The sequence below is a fragment of the Rhinolophus ferrumequinum genome, chromosome 18 (assembly GCF_004115265.2).
Source record: "Rhinolophus ferrumequinum isolate MPI-CBG mRhiFer1 chromosome 18, mRhiFer1_v1.p, whole genome shotgun sequence".
In the NCBI taxonomy this organism is placed as follows: Eukaryota; Metazoa; Chordata; class Mammalia; order Chiroptera; family Rhinolophidae; genus Rhinolophus; species Rhinolophus ferrumequinum.
The window spans coordinates 51963625-51979519 of NC_046301.1; the positions used below are offsets into that span (position 1 = coordinate 51963625).

The following is a 15895-nucleotide window of genomic DNA, read 5'->3' on the forward strand; positions in this document are numbered from 1 at the left end:
CCTCAGAGCAGCAGCTCCCGCTCAGAACCTCACTCCTCAATCTCCACTCCTCCTCAGAGCCCCCACTCTTCCTGAGGCCCTCATATCTGAGCCTCCCACTCCTGAGACCCGCACATCTCCTGAGTCCCCCTTCTCAGAGCAGCTCACACGTCCTCAGAACCTCCCATGGCTCTCAAAACCCCATCCATCTCCAGAAGTCCGAGCCCCAGACCCCTGCTCAATCCCCTAATGCTCCCCTCAGCCTCAGCACCATCAGGTGGGTCACTAGGACTCCCAGCCTCCTGGTTCCTCCCTGGGAGCTTTCCACGAGGCGCACAGGTTTGTGATGACGGTGGCTGGGAGATTAGAACAATGATTTTCTCAGCTGTAGAAGTCAATTCTATTCAGCTGTCAAGATCTGGCTTAAACGCGACCTCTCTCATTTATTCATTCTCTTTGCAGCATTCCAGGCCTAGAAAACCCTAGCACTTGGTTACCGAATGAATGGATGCTTCCAGAAGACCTACTTTGTGATGCACCCCAGAGTGTGACAGAAAAGGAACAAACTGGACACGAATTACTTCTCCAAAGTAATGGGACTGCCTTGAGCTTGTTTGCTCTGAGGGCAGACTCCAGATGGAGGCTCATAAAAGGTCAGCCTGGCTGCCAACCCTTCAGGGCAGGGTCTTTTTCCCATTGCTGCTGGAGAAGAAACGCAATAACCATCTGGTGTGATTTGATTGGGGGACTTCAAAAGAGAGAGCAGGGAATGGAAATGAATGATGTGGGCCAGTGTAAGAACAACTTTGAAAGCTCCCTAACAAAGGAAACCCCCCACTTTGCCCCCATAACAGGAAGTACTAGAACATGTGGGCACCATAGAGAGCAGATGCCGTGTACAAAATGTCAGCTAGCTGCTGGCACAGCACTTGCACAGGAGGCCTGAAAATAGTGGGTAACTTTGGTGTCCTTCAGAGATTGAGGTGGGGGTGGGTGGGTGGGTAAGTGTTTGAAAACTTCAAGGACCAGCAGAGATGAAAACTTGAAGTCACCTGGTAGAGAAGAGAGATCCACAAGAGGAAAAAACTGAAGGGACAAAATCCCAAAGGATATTTAAGGAGTGTGAGTTAGAATCTGGAGGATACTGATTTGAAGAGTAGCCAGCTCAGAGCAAGTAAAACACAGAGCTGCCTTTTGGAAACTACAGGAATTGCTTGGCTGCCTTGGCCCCCAAAGTGACATGTCTGTCAAAAAGCCCAGAGCTCCATGGAGGCAAGGACGGCATCTTTCATGGGCATGTGGCCAGGCACATGGTGGAAGCTGCTGGCTTATCACCTCTGGAGGCTCAGGCCTCAGGCCCTAGGAGCCATGCTGCCCACCTTGGACCTTGGAGAAGCACCCAGTGCCCCAGTTCATTTTGCTTCCTCACAGAGCTGCCTTACGGCAGGGGGTTTTCTCGAAGGGAATCCCAGCCTCATTTAATATAGAAGGACCTAGATGTTTTTGGTTCTTTGGCAATGCATACTTTACTACTTTAAGAATTTGGCCGCTGATGGAAGGCCTGGGTTCAAATTTGGCTGTTATTCAATGTGAACGTGAAGTGGGTCATCACCCTGTCTCCTGGTCTATACCACGCTTAGCTATGAGCATCAAAGAGGGGGCTCATCATCCCGAGTATGGCATGTCTGAGGCCTTGGGGGGCAGTGAGCTGAGGGGAAAACCAGGCTGAGCTTGTGATCAACTCCACACTTTGTGGGAATCTGAATCCCTTTCTCCAGGGGCCTCTATAGTCCCTCGATGCATCTCCGTACCCTTTCAAAGCTGTGTACCCATGGGCCAGATTTTAACCTCTGAGCCACTGTCCTCACGTGCAAGTAAGTGTAATACCTGCAGGCAATGATGAAATAATGCACCTAAAATGCTTGCCAGTGTGCGGGTAACATCAGAGGAGCCTGAGAAATGGCAAATTCGAATTTTCACCCTGCTCCATGGACGCCAGTACCTCTGGCCCATAAGTGTGGTGTGCAATGGGATGGACACACCTAACTGGTAACAACCTGGACTCGGATAAAAGGGCAGGTGGGAGAGAGAAGACTCACACAGGCCACAGAGTACTCTGGGTTCCAGAGAATGGAGACAGGCAGGCAGCAAGTTGGAGGCAGGGGAAGAAGTGGAGAAGACAAGCAAGAGGGAACAGACGCAAGACTCCAAGAGAGATGGAGTGACAGCCAGTCAGAGACTGAAGGTGAATGAGAACAGGACTGAGGAGATGCCATGTGGAAGGATCCCTGCCCGGCTAAAGCTGAGGTGGACAATTCTGCGACACAGCAACAGACTGAGTTGATCACAGAAAGTGCTTTGGAGACCTCAGAGGAGGAAGAAGGGTTTACTTCTTAACATGCCCTTCCCCCATGGAAGCCCTTAAGTCTAATGGGGACAGGCAAGCTCCAGAGGCTGCAAGGGGCCACACACCTTTCCTAGCTCCCACTGAGCACCTCTCAGTCTGTGCCCCTGGAGAATCAGCCTGAGGCAGATAGAAGGTGTATCCACGGTCCGTCTTTGTTTTATACTGGGCAGCGTGGCCTGAGAGAGACCTCATCTCTCCCACCTTTAACAGCCATACCACCACGGACAAGGAAAAGGTCCACAGGGTTTACCAGGGATGTGCAGTAAAAACAGGAAAATGTTCATTAAAAACCCCACAACCTGAGATCATTGAAGAGCCAGATGCCCACACACCCACAGGCCCTGGAGTAGAGTTGTATCTGGGAAGGCCTGGCAGTGGTGTCGTGCCATCTAGACCAAGGGTCTGCCTTTAATTCTGTCCCTCAGATTGGGTTGAGCCAGGCACATCCACGAGTTGTCAGGGGTGCCATCTGGTACTTGCTGCATCCTGTTGAAGTCCAAGGTTGGCTAAAGGGTGGAGTCCATCAATGGGTGGCCATTCTCAGGAAGCATGATGCGAGTGCTGGCACCTATCCGGGCAGAGGATGCACAGCGGGCGGACTCGCGGGTGGACTGGCGCAGGCACAGACAGCAGAGGAGGCGGCGGAAGGTGCGGCGCATCTCAGCATCGCGGCACGAGTACACCACGGCATTGACCAGTGAGTTGGCCTCAGCCAAGAGTAGGAAATACTTCTCCACAGCCAGGACATTGCAAGACTTGCAGTCCAGACCATCCAGGAGCAGCACCACCTGGGCCGGTGTCCAGCAGACCACAAATGCCCCTGTGGGATGGAGCCTGAGGTGAGCAGGGTCAGCTGTCGGGGGGCCTGGCACCCACGGCTCTGAGCTCAGGACTGGAGGGGTATCGAGAGCTTGGACAGGGGCTGTGGTTTGCAGTGCCAGGGTGGCCTGTCTTGCTGCCTTGGCAGCATGACAAGGCAGAACTGCTAAGAGGGGACACCTTTCTCTGATTTGTCTGTTGGAAGGGACACCTTTCCTATCTGGTACGTGGTGGCTCTAGCCCTGGATGTTTCTACACGTACGTGGAGGATTGTTTTATGGGGGAAAGGAGGTCACTGTGGGATAGACCAGTTACTTGGTGGGGAGAAGGGGATCACTGGGAAGAGTTGCTCCTTGTTCTTGGGGTGTGTGTGTGTGTCCTAACAGGAAAGCCTCTTGTCACCTCCACAAAGACCACCCTACATTTCAACAGCCAGAGTGACCACAATACTCCCTACTAGAAACTCTTAAGGGCTTCCCACGGAACTCAGAACAAAATTAGACTGCCGTCTGTGCCCTTTGAGGCCGTGCTGACCTCCTCTCCTCTCTGGAGGTGCTGGCTGGGTCCTGCCTGGACTCTCACCTTCTTGTTCTCTCTGCTTGGAACTCTTTTCCCTCCTCCAGCATTCAGGTCTCTGCTGAGATATCACCTCCTTGGAGAACGTTCCCCACCCAATCATCGCCTCCCATCATTCTCCATCAGGTCTTGGAGGAGTTGGGGGAAGTGGGGTCCCACTCACCCAGGATGATGACAACAGTCTTGACCAAGCTGAGCGTGGTCTCGCGGTAGCGGGGGTGGCAGCTGACATGCTCCGCCATGCGCTGAACCCGCCGTCGCACATAGAAGAAAATGCGGGTGTAGACAGCCACCATGAGCAGGAAGACGAGCAGGCTGGACAGGGCCCAGACGGCCAGGTATGAGCGGCTGAGCAGGGGGGCCATGCGTGAGCAGCTGTCCAGGGCACAGAGGCAGTGCCAGGAGTGGGCAGGCAGCAGCCCCAGGCCCAGAGCGGCCACCCACACGCCCACAATGAGCATGACAACACGGCCGCGGGGCAGGCGGCTGTGCAGTTGCACGGCCATCACGCTGCGGTGCCGCTCCATGGCGATAGCCAGCAGTGTGGCCACTGACGCTGTCAGGCTTGTGTCCAGCAGGCCCTGCCGCACGAACCAGCCCTGGAGGGAGAGCCGGGCCGTGCGCGGGCCGGTATGGAACATGAGGAAGAGGTAGGCCACGCCAGCAAAGAGGTCGGCTGCGGCCAGGTTGCCAAGCAGGTAGTAAATAGGCTGGTGGAAGCGACGGTTGGAGGCGATGGCTGCGATGACCAACAGGTTGGTGAGCAGCACCAGCACACTGACAGTCAGCCCCAGTCCCACCACAACCACATCTTTGGGCCGCCAGTGGGAGCTGAGCTCCTTGCCACTGTTGTTGTAGAAGAAACCGATGGTCTCGTTGTAGTAACATTGGCCCATGGTGACCATCTAGATGCACAGAGGGAAAGGTCAATGCAGGCAGCGCTTGGTGAAAGGAGCAGCACCCAGAGGAGAAGGTCAGGACAGAAAGGACAAGGGTCTCAAATTCCTCGGGGCAAAGTGATGGTAGTGGGGACCAGGGGGTGACCTGGAAAAGCAGCTCGATGGACGGGGACACCTGTCACTTATTTACTATTAAGACTGTGACAAAGATATCTCCCAAATCAAACGACTGGCTAGATTTATTTATTTGTTTTTTCCTTTTCCAACTGGTTTCCTTTTTTAATCTAAAGAAAACCCCTCTGACCACATGCTGCCAATCTGGGACCATTCTGTGTCGGTGGAGGGTGTTGGGGCAGGACAAAGGGGTCAGATGTGAAAGTAGAGGGGGGTCAGTTTGGCGTCGGAGTCACTGCAAAGAGTAGAGCCCAGGGGGCATGTGTGCAGGGTGGGGTCATTTTTGGGACTCTGTAGGAGGCCAGTACTTGGGCGTGGGGGTGACTTCGAGACAGCTCCAAAAGTTGGACGGCAGGCTTTGGGCAAGAGAGCTCCTGAAGCGGGCGGGGCATCGGGCTCTTCCGGGTGGGACGGAGGACCCTGGTGGCCTCTGGGACCCAGGGTGGCAGCGGCTGGAGGGGCTTCCCAGAGCCCCCAAGGCTGAGGGAGTAGCGGGGGGCGGGGAAGGAGAAGAGGGGTGGGCGCCCGAGCCCCGCGGGCACGTGCCACGCCCTCCCCGGGACCCGTGTCCACCCGCCCCCGTCCATGCGGGCCTCACCTGGGCCGCCCGTCACGCCGCAGACGGAGCGGCCTCGCTGGGGGTCGGGGCGGGAGGTAGACCCATGGCCCAGTAAACCGGCGGGAGCGGAGTAGCGTGCGGGTGCGCCTAGCGCGGGCGGCAGAGAGAGCGCGGGAGGCGGGGACCCGCCCCCGACGCTCAGTCCCCGTCCAGCCCCGGCGCCCCGCCCCCGCCACCTGGGGAAGCCCCGCCCCATCCCCGCCACCTGGAGGAGCCCCGCCTCCGCGGCCCCGCGAGGATTGGGTCGCCCGGAACCGTAGCCCCCCATTTCCTGCCTGCCTCGAGGCTCCTTGGTCACCCCTTCCCACTTCCGGCGTGGGACCCCTCCCGGTCCCCGCACACCTCGCGCGCCCGCAGTTTCGGGCCTTCGGGGCAGCTGAGTCACTCGCGGCCGGAGAATTCCCGCGGTGACCTCACGGCGCCCGGGCTCAGCTCCGGGTGGTCCCAGGGTCCGCACCCCCGTCCCGGCCCCACCCCGCTCCCTCGCGTCCAATCCGCCGCCGAGTTCCAAGCCACGCCCTGATCCGACCGGGCTCCCACCGCCCGGACCCCCTCCCAGTCTCAGCTTCCCCAAAGCTGAGCTGCCGCGCGCCGCGGCCTCCCGAGTCCCGTGGTACTTTCGGCCTCAGCTGACCGTACTAACACACTCGAGTTTCTTGCAATCACGCCCCCACGCCCCCGCCCCCGGCGGCTCTATCCCCTGCCCAATCCAAGACTGTGGTGGCCCTGGACTCCCACGGCCCAGAGCACACAGCCCCATTGTCCCCGTTATCTACACTTTGTTCTATTTGTTTGATTAGGCATGGCCGAGTGGGGATGCGGAGCTCCGGGAAGGCCGGACCGGTGTGACTCAGCCCGGTGCCCAAGTCCAGCCCAGACTGCCTGTAGGTGCTCAAAGAAAGGGGGCCTCAGTTTTCCTGATAGGTAAAATGGGGCCAGAGGATGCTGCCCTCACCTGGCAAAGAAACACTCAAGCGTATAAAGACACATTTTATTCAGAGGTTATCAGACCCCAGGCACCACCAGGATGTGTCTGGGCTGTCCCTCTCCCCCTCCAATAGCTGGTCATTAAGGAGGCAGATGGAGGTGGGGCAGTGGGAAGTGGCTACAACCACAGTGGCAAAAGGCACCCCTGTCCCAAAGGTCTGAAATCAGGATGGATCCCAAGGATCTTGTGACCTGTACTGAACCTGAGTATTAACCCTGAGTGACCTCTGAACCTGAGTGGCCCTGATGTTTGGCAGCGACCTGTGTGTAGTGGGGAGATGCTGCTACATTGCCCCCAAAAGGGTTTTAGTCTACCCCAGGAGTGTAGTTTTTCTTTATGAACTCTTCAGACCCTCTAACACTGAACTTCTAGGGAGAAATGTGTCCATCTCCTCAGTCCTGGACCGCTTGGTTAGAGTGCTGGGATGGTCAGAGATGGTCTTCGACCTCCTCAGGTTGGAGGTCCGGGCAGCAGGTGGCCTTGGGCACAGCCTCACTGTGCAGCTTGGAGAGTAGCCGTGCGGTCTCCTGGGTGATCTCAAAATGCTTGGGCAGTGGGGCGCGGCGCAGGGGGCTGCCGTCCCGGGAGGCAGCAGTAGGGCCGGGCCCCCTCCTCCCCAAGCTCCCTTGGTGCCTTTGTGTGACAGGGGTCTCCTCACACAATTTGGAAGCAACCAGGGCCAAGCTCGACAGCTGGTGGGTGACAGGCCGCAACCCCCCTCGGGGATACTTCACTGGCTGGCGGCTGAAGTGGCCACGAGACTGTGTCCCCAGGAGTGAGTCATCGGGGCCTTGGCTGGACACTGTGGGATGGGGTAGTCAGTGCTGAGCACCCCTAAGTCCTCTGGATATCCCCCCAGGACTCATCTCTCAGTCAAGCTCCCCTGGGCAACCCCAGAATGCCTGGATTCCTTCCAAACACTCACCTTCCCCTCTCTCCTCGTTGGTGTCTTCAGCCACTTCCCCTCTCAGGTCACTCTGTGGAGCGGGAATCTGCAGGGAGAAATCCAAGACCAAGACGCCAACAATAAAATCCCAGTGTTTTGAGACTCAAGACTCTTGGAGAACTGAGGGTTTGTTCCTGGACATGCAAGTTCCTTTGCAGTTTTGGTGTCGAGGGAGAGATGATGCCCCTTAACAGTGTATTGCTTGTCCCGTCGTGCAGGGCAACGTCATTAGTCTCAACTGTGGGCTCCCTGAGGGCAGGAATGTCCTTGTTTAGCAGAGGGCCAGGCCAGGTTGTGACTTAGCCATCTCCACATGGGATGAGGTGAATCTCCCTCCTGCTGTTTTCTGCAACCTTATGCCCACGTTTTAGCTCTATATTCTCAGTTCTGCCTTTAGCCAAATGCTAACAGCAGCTGAAGTTCTATATGTCAGATACTGTCCTGAGTAATTCTGAGCAATTCCAGTTCTCAGAATCCCACAGCACACTGGTAGCTCTGGGGGGCTGTGGAGGAGGTCTGTGCACTCAGAAATGGCAGGTGTAGCAAGATCTGAAGGACAGGGAAACCCCCGTAGGAGTCTCATTTATAAATGTTTTGCACTAACAGTATCCATCGCTCGGGGCTGTGGTGAGGATGACAGGAAGCCGATAAAGCGTCTGGGCATAATAAGTGGTGGCCTACAGACCTCTCTTTGGTGTCACTTTTAACCACATTCCCCTCACTCATTCATCACAGTGTTGAACTGGGCCCTGGACATACCAGGTAGGTATGCTCCAACCTCAGGGCTTTTGCACTGGCTATTCCCTTTGCCTGGAACACACTCCCTCTTCACATCCTTCCAATCTTTGCTCAAATTCACCTTCTAATGAGACCTGCTCACACCATCCTACTTACTTCTACAAACTGCCCATCACCTCTCACTGTAGTGCCCCTGATATCGCTTACCTTATGCTACCCTTTCTTTTCTCTATAGTACTTGTTACCTTGTAATATCCTATATAACTGACTCTGTATCATATTTCTTGTTTTTTATTGATTTCTTTCCCAGGAGAATGCAGGTACCAAGAGAATGGGGTCTTTGAATATTCTGCTCACTGATGTATCTGTAATGCCTAGAACAATGCTTAGCACACAGTAGGTGTTCAATAAATATTCTGTTGAAGAAATGATCACCCATGTTAGTACCTCTGCAGGAGTCTACCCTAATGTTACTCCATTACCCACTACTCCATTCCTCACTTTTCCTTCAAAAATGAGCCCAGGGTAAATAAGAAAGGAATGAAAGAGACACCTTTAAAAGGAAAGGAAGACAGGAAAGAGGATGAAATGGAGAGAAGACCCTCCTCATGTCTGTTCGCCCAGCAGGTTCCTACCTCAGGAGGCGTGGCCTCGGGATGCTTCTCCAGGGCACACTGGGGCTCAGGGTCTGGGTCAAGGTCTGAGGTTGGGGCTGTGGGCAGGGGATCCGGGGCAAGGTGTGGGGGTCGTGGCTGGGGGCTGGTTGTGAGGGATCCCGGGGCTGGGCTGGGGTCTTGAGGTGGAGGCTCAGTGGCCAGGGGGAGCTCGTCCATCCCGAAGATCTGCTCGTAGTGCACGATGAGGAACTCGACAAGCTGGGCCTGGTGCCCGGAGTCCAGGAGGTAAGTAACAGAGCCGGTGCCAGCTGCCCCAGGACTGTCCGGTGGCCGCAGCAGTGTGGGCCCAAACACAATGCCCAAGTTGTTGGCAGACATCTTGTTTTCCTCAAACTGTGCAGCCACTCTGGGGATGGGGTGAGGAGAAGGGTAAGGGCACAGAGTACACAGTCAATGGCCATTGGGTAGGACCTGAGGGCCAGGCTAGTGGCGACTTGCCTAAGTCACGGGTCAGTGGTCCTGGTCATTGTTTGAGACCAGCAGTTACATGCCCAGCTATAGGGTTCAGGGGTAGGCACCCAAAGTCAGGAGTCATGTATTAAGGTTCGGAGCTCAGCAAATACATGCAGAGGTCAGAGGTCAGTGTCAGGGGTCAGTCCCAGGGGTCAGTAGACACACATGTCCAGGGAAGGGATCACAGATCCATGCCTCAGGTCAGAAGTCCTGTTTCTAGGTCAGGGACAGTGCACACCTGAACAGATGGGCCACCAAGTGCCGCAGAGTATTGTAGTTAGAGTCAGGCAGCTGTGTCAAGAGGGTCTTCAGCAAGCGGATAACCTCAGGGCTGGGGCTGGGGGTCCCAGGGTCGTGCCCAGGGTCTGCATGCAGGGTCTTAGCCAGAGAGATGAAGGCGTCGTAGAAGTGGAAGGGGACCACAGGGTCAGTGAGCTGGGGGTGGAAGGGCAGCGGGGACATGGGTGTGGGTGGGCTGCAGAGGTTCCTTAGCCTAAGCCCACCCTGCCCCCTGCCCCCTGCCCCCCGAGCACCCACCTCCTGGAGGAATCGCTTGAGGACACATGAGACATCATGAGGTGAGTTTCCCGACAGGTCCACCAACGCTCGGCCGTTCTCGAAGGCTTGGCATAGCCGTTCCACACGGACCCGGGACCCGCTGACTCGATAAATGCCCTGCAGGGTAGGGTGGGAAATAGACACCTAGGTTTTAATACAGCTGTAGAGGTCTGGGTCACTGCTGAGGATGGTCAAAAGTTAAGGACCAAAGTGGCACCTGCACACCCAGGGCGCGCTGTTCTATCTCGGCTGTGCATCGGGTGACTACAAAGGGCACCTCCTCCGGGAAGTCCCTGGGCAGCTGCAGGAAGTCGACCCCAAAAAGGGCTGTCCGGGCTGGGAGCCGCTTGTGTCCACAGAAGATCAGCAGAGTCTCTAGGCAGCGCTTGTGGCAGGTCAGAAAGCACTGGGGGGAAGGTCACAGGGTCAGGGAGGTCATTGGGGGTCAGCAGGGGAAGAGAAGGGTGTAAGGATCCTGAGGGAATGGGAAGCTCATGGAAGTCATCAGATTAGGGTTAGTCCTAGGGGAGGGAAGGTCACAGGAAGATCAGGTCACGGAGGTGCCTGGGGTGAGGGAGGTCACTGGCGGTCAGCAGAGGGCATTGAGTCATCGGCCCAGGCCATACCTCCTCACACTCGGTCCCGCTGACCATGAAGGCCTCGCACTCCCGGCACTTGGCTGGGCCCCTCAGCCGCCGCAGCCGGTGGGTCTGGGCCGCGCTGGACAGCGTCCACTTCCTGAAGGGGCTGCCTGACCCATTCTCGAGCCCATCTCCCAGGTCTGCAGGAAAATAGGGTCAGGGGGGGCTGGTCACCACTTCCCCACCTGCCCAACCTGCTTCCAGCCTCACCAGGCTCTCGCTCCTCAAAATCATCCGAGGACTCGGTGCCTATGGACGAGATCTTCACCAGCCGCCTCATGCCAGGACCTGGAGTCAGAGGGTTACAGAGGTCGGGGGTCACAGGGCTCATGGGGAGGCTCCAAGTCGAAGGAGACATTTCTAGTTTTCAGGCCTTCCAGAACCACCCACAGATGCCCTTTGGGGAAAGTGTCAGAGGTCATGATGGGGTCAGATAGTTCAGAGGTTGAGGAAATAGGTCAAGGGTGTGGGTAGGTCAAAGGATAGGTTAGAGACTGAAGGTCAGAGCCTGGCCAGGGGCTGGAGGATGATCCGAGATCAGGAGTGGGTCAGGCCAGGTCCTGGCCCCACCTGGGCTGGACGTGGGAGAGTCCAGGGACCGAGACTCGCTGCCACCGCCCACGCTGTCCACATCACTGCCTGCAGTGGGGCCCGGAGTCCCTAGGAGGGGACAAGCCAATTAGGATGACTCCCTGTCCCACCATGGCTCCTGCCCAACCTTCACTACACTCACCCTGCCAGCCTGTGCCTGTGTCCTCCCAAGGGCCTGGCTCAGCACTCTCATCCAGCCGTGGAGGTGGGGGGCCAGAGAACTTTTTTCTTGTGTCTTGAGGGGAGCTGAGAAGAGAGGTTTGAGGGCTCTAAGAAGCAGGACACTGGCCAGGGGTAACAGTACTCAGGCTTCGTGCCTTGGGTCCAACTCCAAGTCCTTGGGTCTGCAAGCCCTGATGTGTATGCGTATCGGTGGCCCCCAGCGCAGTAATCCCAAAGTCTTGACCCTCTCAGGACTAGGACAAGCTCCCCACCTCCAAAAAGAGAGCCTTGGGTACTACGTCCAAGTACTGAGGCTTTGAGTTTTCTGACCCTGAGTTGTAAGCCTCATGATGCCAACAACTGGCACTGTGTCTCTGGAGCTCCCTCTCCACCTGACAGTGATCTTAGGGGCCCACCTGTGCAGGGAAGGCACGAACTCCTGGAAAGAGAAGGCAGGCGGTGGAGGTGGAGGGGCCTCAGGCCTCAGTGCCCTCACGAACTCCTGGTAGCGCTGACCGGGCTCGAAGGGTGCACAGCACTCTGCCAATGCGGCGAAGGCGCGGGGACCACGCTCTGCTTGTGCCCCCCGCAGCCTGAACAGTCCCAGGGTCACCTGCCAGGTGGAGACCACATGTGAGAGAGGAGGGTGGAGGTAGGGAGCTGACCCTTGGAGGCACCAGCTTAGTCAGTCTGGGGGCGGGGCCCGGCAGTGGGCGGTGGCTTAGGGAGGAGGGTAGTGGCTGGTCAGAGCTGGGCCCAGTCATCCTGGTAGGACGGGCACCCAGCTGGGGCCCAAACCAGAAGGGTGCGGAGGGGGGTGGGGAGAAGGGTCTCACCCGCCTCATCACTTCATCCCCCTGCAGCACCAGCTTGCGTATGTGGGACACAATCCGCTGCTTGGCAGCCTCTAAGTCCTGCTGCCTTGCGTTGGCCTCGCGGACGCAGCCCTGGTACAGGGCCTCAGCCTCCTGCGCCTGGAGGAACCAAGGCCCGGCGCATGTGGGAGACAGCAGGGACCAGGGGGCACCCAAGCACTGGGGTGGGGCACGCAGTGGGGGTCCCCACCTTGGCCTGGGCTTCCTCGCGCGAGCGCCGCCGCTTCTCCTGCTGCTTGCTGGGTCCGGGCGAGGCCTGGGGGGCTGGGTCCTCGGGCGAGGCCTGAGAACGCACCCGCAGATCCTCGCTGCGTTGGACATACTGGAGCTGGGCCCGCCGTAGCGCCTGCACGGCCTCATTCTGGGGGCGGGGCAGGAGCACGGTCAGGGTCAGCGCTCCTTCCTCTCCTCCCCTAGCGTGCCCTCGCCCACCCCGGGCCTCACCATACGCTTCTGCTCTTTCATCCACTGTTCCTTGAACTCCTTGCGCCACTTCTCAATCTCAGTCCGCTTGGCAGCCAGGGGCTGGCGAGGATGAGGGATAGGGATGCTGCCTCAGGGCCACCGGGTCCTCTGTCACCCGAGGCCATGCGCCTTTCATCCTCTGGACCCTCTTCTAGGTCTGCACTCTCTCGGGGGTCTTCTCACCCAGACCTGTTCTCCCCCATCCCCATGTCTCCACAGAGTCTTCGTGGTCACCTTATCCTTTCTGTCTGGACCCAGAGATGCCAAGGCTCTCTTCCTGGAACACTCAGTACCTCCCTGTGCCCCACCAACAAACAAAAGCACAGTTTTGCAATCGCACAGGAAGCCTGGTTAGAATCTCTGCTGGGTAACCTTGGGCAAGTTCCTCAGCATCCAGGGGCCTAAGCTTCCTCGTCAGCAAAGTGCCTTTCTGCTGGGCGGTTGTGACAGAATGATGCAGGGACAGCAGGGCTCTCTCACCTGGTAGTAGTCTCTTTTCTGCTGGGCCACTGTCTCCACGGCCAGGGCTCCAAGGCTGAGGTCATGCTCCAGAAACAGGGTGTAGATGTACTGCAGGGGCATGTGGCTCTGGGGGGGAGAGTGGGGAGGGTTGGAGGATGCTGAGAATCTAGGGGGGTTGGGCTGGGGCTCTGGGGGTTCTGGTCATGGTTACCTGCTGGTGGATCGACACCTTGCCGGTCTCAGCGATCTTCATGATGCTTTTGGCAAATTCCAGTTCTGGGGGAGACAGCAGGGGTCTGAGTCAGGTAGGGTGTGGGCACTGCCTGGGGTCTGGGGCCTGGAGCTTGGAGCCTGGGGCTAGGTGGAAGGGGCCCTCACCGAGGCTGGCTCTCTTTTCGGTCCAGGCCAGTAGCTCCTTGGCATAGCGGCTCCAGGTCTTGGCATACTCCAGGGCTGCATCCACACCCCCCTTGGTCCGAATGAGCCGCAAGTCCAGTTCCTCCCCTGGGGCAGACAGGTGGATCTGTGACCTATGAACCCTGACCTTCCCTGAGCCCCCAGACCAGACCAGTGGCTCTTATTCTACACACTAAGGCTCCCCCAAACACCCCTTTGCGATGACTTGTCCAGGTTTCGATTTTACACTCATTCTCCACCTAGACTGGGGCTCCCTGAGGACAGGGGCTCAGCTCTGCTGTGTACACTGCAGTGTCCCACATGCACAGGACAAGCAGTCGGTGATGACTTGTTGAGAGACTGACTTCCTTCTGCCTCCACCCCCTGGCCTCAAAGTCCCCTACCTGTAAGGGGTGCAGGAGCCTCCGGGGAAGGGCCACTCCAATGGCTGGTTTCACTGGTCTGAGATGGAGAGAGACAGTATTCAGGAGCATGTAGAACAGAGGCCCCTGCTCCCAGAGGCCCCCTCCGCCCTGTCCCTTTGGCCCCACCCCTCACCACAGAGGCTGTGGGGGTCTTGTCAGGCTCTGGGTCTCCTGAAAGCGCAGGTTCTCCAGCCAGCATCTCAAGGGTCCTGGGAGGTAAGGGTGTTAGGATACCACCCTCCACCTAGGGTGCCCCACCTAGGGGTGCTGGGGACCCCAGGGTAGTTTGGGGGATGGTCTTGGATATCAACTCTGTGACATCTCTTGTATCTGGAAACTCTGGGGGATGGGGTAGGGGGTTGGGGACAGGGGGGAAGAAACCAGGTGAGTTTTTTTATGGGATTGAGACAGAGTTTGAAGGATTACAGGTAACTTTGGGGTCCATAGAGTGGGATTATAGGGATCTCAAATGTTTAAAGGGGTCACAAGGATATGTGACTGTTCTAGGACTACTTTGGGGATTGCCAGTGGATTTGGGGATATCAGGTGTTTTGGAGATCCTGGCAGGATTTTGGGTGACCCAGGGGGGCAATCTTAGACTCACACGTTCCCCAGTGAGATCTCAAGGTTGTCCAGGCTCCGGAAGATGTCACTGTACCTCTTCCTGCTTTCGGGAGCCGGGGGTAGCCCTGGGGGAGGGGAGTGTCACACATGGGCCAACAGAAGCCTCCCTCCACCCACAGCACCTTGGCTGGTTGTTTGGAGGGTGGGGAAGAGAGACAGAAAGAGGAGAGACAGAGACAGAAATTTCTGGCTCCTTGGGGAGTATGGTATGGTGTGGGCGTCTGAGCTAGGATGGAAAGAGCCTGCGCTTGGGTGGGGCTGACTCAGGGCAGGCAGATGGACTCAGGCACAGCCCAACACAGAGAGCAGAGATACCCACAAATGCACAGGCTCAGAAGCAAAGCGACAAAACAGATGCCCCAGATGCAGCCACGCTGTCCCTAGGGGAGAGCTTACTTGACAATGGAACCACATAGAGGCCAGACAGATGGAAATACACATGGGACAGACAGGCGCAGAGCTGTGGCAGAAACACACATCGGGCAGACTGAAACTACGAGGGACCTAAAGACCGAATGACACTCAACATACACAGCAGAGACACAAAAGACAGCCCCAAACACAGGTCGGACCTTGCCACATTTCTGCCACAGCCCCCCCGCCCCAGGGGCTCCAGATCAGCATTTCCTCTCCCTGGGCTATGGAGGAGCCGGGCGGGGATCCTGCCGCGTCGCCCTCTCCATCAGCGGTCATGACACCCTGCCCCCATCACAAATATCAGAAGCAGAAGCGGCCACTTCCCCTTCCTGGGCCCCCTCCCCCAGGCATCCGGGGTGAAGACTCCAAAGGGGGAGGGAGGTCAGGGACTGATGTCCCAGGTCCCTCTGGGCTTGAGGGTCCCCACAGTGGAGGATCCCAGAGTTCTCCCCATTCAAAAATTCTTCTCTCTGCTTTATGGACAGAGAGAGACAACCGTGGCCTCTCAAGTGGGATAAGCCGGGGGATGCCCCTCTCGGTTCCCGTATCCCAGACCGCCTACCCGGCTCTGCTGCGTCCATGGCCCGGACCAGGGATCGCTCGGCGGGGACTGGGACTGGGATGGGATCGCGCAGCGCCGGGGCCTAGCCCCGATTTCCTCCCGCGGCTGCTGCCGCCAGGCTTCCGCGTTGCCCCGCCCCGCTGCAGACCACGCCCTCACCCAGTGGAGGCCCCGCCCAGACCACGCCCTTGCCTGTAGGCCCCGCCCTGAGATCCGGAAACCGCAGTCCGCGCCCCCTGTCCGAGCGGAGAACGGCCAGACGTGCTGTAAGGGCGACCACCCCAGGCCGAAACTTCCCAGACCTGGACATCCCAGGACTCCATCGCGGCCAAGACTCCCTTCCTAGCACACTTTCCCCCGGAGTGACCCCAGAGTCTGCCTGTTCCCAAACCTGAACCTTCCAAACGCCCAGTGACGGCCCTGCCCAGGGGTTTCCTGGACC

The 15895-nt window shown here is 57.8% G+C and overlaps 2 protein-coding genes across 4 annotated transcripts; both read right to left on the reverse strand.

Annotated features, from left to right (window-relative positions):
- Positions 1 to 2615: 2615 nt before the first annotated feature.
- Positions 2616 to 5780, reverse strand: LPAR2 (lysophosphatidic acid receptor 2). 2 transcript variants are annotated; one of them, XM_033133439.1, is made up of 3 exons: positions 5453 to 5780; positions 3945 to 4686; positions 2616 to 3206 (listed from the first exon to the last, which is right to left on the reverse strand). In XM_033133439.1, the coding sequence occupies exons 2-3, from the start codon at positions 4684 to 4686 to the stop codon at positions 2893 to 2895; spliced, it is 1056 nt and encodes a 351-aa protein (XP_032989330.1). In that variant the 5' UTR covers positions 5453 to 5780; the 3' UTR covers positions 2616 to 2892. The 2 variants fall into 2 exon arrangements, with proteins under 2 accessions (XP_032989330.1, XP_032989331.1); XM_033133440.1 differs by lacking the exon at positions 5453 to 5780 and having other exon boundaries at positions 3945 to 4688.
- A 682-nt stretch (positions 5781 to 6462) lies between these two features.
- GMIP (GEM interacting protein) lies at positions 6463 to 15595 on the reverse strand. Of its 2 annotated transcripts, none has more exons than XM_033135215.1 (21): positions 15454 to 15595; positions 14455 to 14539; positions 13984 to 14059; positions 13830 to 13887; positions 13408 to 13533; positions 13241 to 13305; positions 13048 to 13155; positions 12547 to 12627; positions 12293 to 12463; positions 12064 to 12201; positions 11644 to 11840; positions 11208 to 11311; positions 11045 to 11134; positions 10685 to 10762; positions 10460 to 10614; positions 10051 to 10239; positions 9813 to 9950; positions 9514 to 9710; positions 8781 to 9168; positions 7387 to 7453; positions 6463 to 7263 (listed from the first exon to the last, which is right to left on the reverse strand). In XM_033135215.1, the coding sequence occupies exons 1-21, from the start codon at positions 15470 to 15472 to the stop codon at positions 6890 to 6892; spliced, it is 2904 nt and encodes a 967-aa protein (XP_032991106.1). In that variant the 5' UTR covers positions 15473 to 15595; the 3' UTR covers positions 6463 to 6889. The 2 variants fall into 2 exon arrangements, with proteins under 2 accessions (XP_032991106.1, XP_032991105.1); XM_033135214.1 differs by lacking the exon at positions 15454 to 15595 and adding an exon at positions 15047 to 15233.
- Positions 15596 to 15895: the final 300 nt, after the last annotated feature.

Bases quoted from the DNA above. Each gene is read 5' to 3' on its own strand.
- LPAR2 (XM_033133439.1), bottom strand. From the start codon at position 4,686: ATGGTCACCATGGGCCAATGTTACTACAACGAGACCATCGGTTTCTTC. The intron at 3,207-3,944 runs GTGAGTGGGACC...TCCATCCCACAG, and splicing joins GACTGTTGTCATCATCCTGG to GGGCATTTGTGGTCTGCTGG.
- GMIP (XM_033135214.1), bottom strand. From the start codon at position 15,167: ATGACCGCTGATGGAGAGGGCGACGCGGCAGGATCCCCGCCCGGCTCC. The intron at 11,841-12,063 runs GTGAGACCCTTC...TCCACCTGGCAG, and splicing joins GGGATGAAGTGATGAGGCGG to GTGACCCTGGGACTGTTCAG. The intron at 10,615-10,684 runs GTGAGGCTGGAA...ATTTTCCTGCAG, and splicing joins TTTTGAGGAGCGAGAGCCTG to ACCTGGGAGATGGGCTCGAG.